We start from the raw sequence: 4,648 nt of genomic DNA, 5'->3' as shown, positions 1-4,648 counted from the left end.
CTGTGAAACAATAGTGTAGGTGTCCTAAGGCAAGCTCAATGAGAACAGAAGTCTCATGTTGACCAAAAGGGGAAAAGCTTGCTTGATTTTGATTTTCAGTGCGAATACAAACTGTGAAAGCATGGCCTATCTATCCTTTAGGTCTGAGAAACTTTCAGCTAGAGGTGTCAGAAAAGTTACCACAGGGCTTGTGACAGCTAAGCGTCCATAGCGACGTTGCTTTTTGATCCTTCGATGTCGGCTCTTCCTATCATTGAGACGCAGAAGTCTCAAAGTGTCGGATTGTTCACCCGCCAATAGGGAACGTGAGCTGGGTTTAGACCGTCGTGAGACAGGTTAGTTTTACCCTACTGATAAATTTGATACTGCGACAGTAATCCAACTTAGTACGAGAGGAACAGTTGGTTCAGATACTTGGTTAATGCGGCTAGCTGAAAAGCTAGTGCCGCGACGCTACCATCTGTTGGATTATGACTGAACGCCTCTAAGTCAGAATCCATGCTGGCTAAGCAGTGCTTCTCATCGCCTCATTTATTACTTGCATATGCTTTTAGTGCCTCGAGCGCAACATCTCATCAAAGCCCTCCGTCACGCTCCGGGCTATAGTCGCAATTTCCCACAATTGAGGTGCTACATCCATTGCAGACGACTTTGGCGCAACTAGGTGTTGTAAGTGTGCGAGTAGGCTTGTCCTACGATACCCTAAGATTCATCATGCGTTGTACGATGTGTTCGTGCCTCAGCAAATCCCGCTTGCTGGGATCTTCTTCACATGGACCAATGGTCCACCCCTACAGACCATTGTCTGACATATATGAAGTCCATTGTTGTTGTATCTTTTGATGAGCTGTCTCAATTGCCATTGGACTCGCCTTGAAAATTTGATAGCTGGCTTTTGGAGTTGGGCGTTGCCTCCTCGAGCACAAAAGGTTGAAAAGGGGGATGCGAGGGAGCTCCAACTCCTACGGCACGCCCGAATGCCGAGCCAACCGTCTTCACGCGTTTGAATGAACCCTCAGTGTTGCTAGCGAGCGTGTTTGGCTTGGTGTTCTATTAGCTCATTATTGTGTCAAGCAACTTAAGATGTGTTAGCACGAGAACGACCTCCTCCTCTTGCTCGCCTCGTGCCATTATCTGCCATGTGAAAACCCCAAATACGACGGCTTAGACGGATACAGTCAGTGCTAATTTCACGTTGTACAAACTACGCTGTGCGTTCATTGAGTCCCAACTCGTGTGTAAGCACTCTGTTGTTTTCCTTTGCTATGCTCACTGTGAGCGACGAGGTGTGGAGATGGTTGCTGGGTGGATGGCAGATTAGTCAAAAGGCATTACATATATATATGTATTCTGTATTTGTATTTAAACCCCACAAGTGCATAATGGATGACGTGGAGCGGATTGGCCATCGAATCCCTCGTCATTCTCACTGAATGAGTTATCACTGGGTGGCCTGTAGATGGCATACTGATAGCTGTAAATAGTGCTTACTGGGTTCAATCCCCGCGCAGGATTCCTCATCACTAGGATTAGGCTCGTATTAAGAATTTTTTTTTAAATAAATCCTAATTTATTTTTTTCAAATATTTAAAAAAGTAAATGGTCAAACATTAAAAAAATAAATGGTTATTTATTTTTAAAATATATACACTTGTTAAATGTCCACTATACAAAAAAGTGAAATATATAAATACATATTTAAAATAAATTTAAAACAAATGAACATTTATTTATATATATTTTAAAAGTAAATAAGTGTTCATTTATTTTTAATTCAAATATGTACTTACATATATAGTTTTTTATATAAATTTTTTCTCAAGGAGCTTTGCCAATGAAAAGCTCTTGCACACGGTAATGAGGTTGCTGACAGCCGTCATCAGATGATCTCATATTTCTCCTTACGACCTTGGGGAGGTTTTGTGCTGACCGATGCAAATTTCCTGCAATCGTTAGAAAACCATGGCAGGTTGCTCTGAGAAACTATCTAGCACTTCCAGGCTGTACGAGGATGCAGTCGCTGATCTAGGCATCACGCTTGCTCGGTGTTTGGTCTCAGCTAGTACGGTTATTTTGATATGCTTATACGAAAGTAGCTTCAGTGGGATCAGTCTGTTCATGAACGCGAGCGTGACGAGGAAGTCACTCTCCGAAGTAAAAATGTATGCATGTATGCAGGCATCCGCGACTGCACGCATGCATGCACAGAGCATTTGGTGCATCAAGCAGCTTTTGATATATCCCTTTGGCTGCTGAGCTCCTGCACATTTCCGCGTATCGGCCTGCAGGCAGAATGCACAATTGCAGCAACAATCAACAAACTTTGGCCTATGTTGATGTGCTTAACGGGTTGCGTTTGAGTCATGTTAGCTGCTCTGCAGTGTACCAAAACCTACGGGAGACCTTTTTTAGTAGCCAGCTAGAGGAGAGTGCTTCGTTAGTGCAAGCCATTACAGGCGGGAAAAGGCGGGGGGAAAACCTGGGTCAAACCGTGCACACAGGCAGCTGGAGTGCCTGAACGGACTTGGGAAGCTTCCACACGGGCTTCTTCTCGTTGACTGCATTGGCTTCGATTTGCAACTGAACATTAAATGCTTTTAATTTGTTCATTATTTGTTTTGTTAATTCTTCGGGAGTTGAAGCAGAAGCAGAAATAACAACGCGTTTCACGCCAGCCAGCCAGTGAGGGTCTACATCGTCTGCATCTCCAACCAGATAAGCCCTGCGAGAGGAAACAAAGTAACAAGAACTATATACGCAGGAGCAATTCGAGCGCCAATAATGAAGCAATACAGAAGGGAGTTTGGGGAAAATAACAAAAAGAACTTGCAGCTGGCTAATGCATATGCTGGTAATGCAGCAGAAACAAAATCAAGTGATTTCACCACAGAGACTCCCGCTTTACGTGGTCATGCGCTACAGAGTGCTTGTATCTGTGTAGGCATGCATGCACAGCTACATGCAGGCATGCAAAATGTGGATTTGTAGGTATCCGTACGGGATTCCTTTGCTTTTGGCGATCTCCACAAGTCGGAGGGCGTTGCTAGAGCTCCTGCTTCCTACAACAATTGCAAGTTGTGCATGCGCTGCTAAGGCGCCTAATGCAGCTTGACGATTATAAGTTGCGTAGCAAACCGACCCCGATTTGATAGTTTCGATGTTGGGGTATCTCGTTTTAAGCTCTGTTTCAATGTGCAAACAGTCCATTACACTCAGCGTTGTCTGTGTCACATAGAACAACTTATCTTCCGCAGAGAAAGGAAGCAAATGGGCATCGTCGCTGCTCTCCACCACATGCACCCTCCCAGGGGCCTCCCCACAAACCCCGTGCACCTCAACTGCAGCAACAGCAGCAAACAGCAGGCAGCAAGCAGGGACAGAAATAAAAGGAAAGAAATAAAAGGAATGAAAGCATGCAAACAGCCAGAACGACACAATTCACTGCGGGAACAAATGCAAACACAACCAAATCCACTGCGCTTATTTTTTATGTTGTTTTGTCGGCGTGCCCCTTTAATAAAGGGGCATTATTCTTATTCGCCATAAGCATACACACAAACAGAACATACGCATACACGTAGAAGAAAACTGTCCAGAAACAAATAGCCGTTGTCTTACCGTGATCCTTGTGGCCAATGACGATGATGTGATATCCCTCTTGTGCTTTCTGGTGTACGTACACATGCACCTTCTGCACAAGAGGGCACGTAGCATCAATTGTCGTCAGATTTCTTTCTTTTGCTGCTTTCCGCACCTGCGGAGAAACCCCATGGGCGGAGAAGACGACCACCGAATTTAATGGCACTTCGGAAAGGTTCTCTACGAAGATAGCTCCTCTTTCCTGAGTGTACAGACATATCAACAGCAACACATGCTGATGTTGCAGCAACAGCATCAATCTCACCTCTAAACCAACAGAACTTGGCCCTGTTGCAGCGATAGCAGCAAAAGAAACACCAGCGCTGCAAACAATGCGTGAATTACAATTGCGCGATTTTCTGCTGACCTCCAACTGTTTGCAGACAAACTCGTTATGGACGATTTGGTGGTGTACGTACACCGGAGGCCCAAACACCTTCAAGGCCTCTTCTACTGTTCCTACCGCTCGCCGTACGCCTTCACAGAACCCACGAGGAGCAGCAACTAGGGCCACGGGACCTGATTCTGCTGCTGCTGCTGCATCCGCTGTTGCTGCTGCTGCTGCTGCACCCACCTCCGCCTCCGCAAACACCGCTGCTGCCAATGGCGCTGCACCGAAACGGCGCGCTGCCGTTGCTGCCGTTGCTGGGGCTGCTGCTGCTTCTGGTATGGCTGCTGCTGTCTGTTTCTGTGGTTGCTCTGCTTCTGTTTCTGTTTTATCTGCAGTCTGTAAATCTTTTGCCTGCATGCGATTGAGGGCGGCTGCTTTACATGGTGCAACAGGCTGTTGGTAGTTGGCGGTTAAGCAGAAAGGATTGAAGGCCGTTATTCTTATTGGTTTTTGAGAGTTCGACGTTAAACGAGTTGTGTGCAAAGAGAAGGAATCAACTAGAGGAAGATACAGCAAAAATACAACAATAAAAGACAACAATGAAAATTGAGAGAGCGGCCACGGGGCAGACAGGAGGGCCCTCGTCATTACGCCTGGGCTTTCCTTGGCGAGAAGCTG

General features: G+C 45.9%; 1 protein-coding gene across 1 annotated transcript; it reads right to left on the bottom strand.

Annotated features, from left to right (window-relative positions):
• Positions 1-1,952: 1,952 nt before the first annotated feature.
• Positions 1,953-4,387, bottom strand: EMWEY_00055250 (lytB domain-containing protein, putative; the record flags this gene model as incomplete). The annotated part of the gene is made up of 5 exons (XM_013480225.1): positions 1,953-2,282; positions 2,491-2,722; positions 2,999-3,338; positions 3,619-3,754; positions 3,905-4,387. 5 exons carry the CDS (start codon positions 4,385-4,387, stop codon positions 1,953-1,955), a joined length of 1,521 nt encoding a protein of 506 aa, XP_013335679.1.
• Between the last annotated feature and the right edge of the window lie 261 nt (positions 4,388-4,648).

This window comes from Eimeria maxima, genomic scaffold (assembly GCF_000499605.1).
Source record: "Eimeria maxima Weybridge genomic scaffold, Emw_scaff1737, whole genome shotgun sequence".
Taxonomy (NCBI): Eukaryota; Apicomplexa; class Conoidasida; order Eucoccidiorida; family Eimeriidae; genus Eimeria; species Eimeria maxima.
Note: the sequence above shows the minus strand (reverse complement) of the source record. Positions and strands in the feature narration are given on the sequence as shown.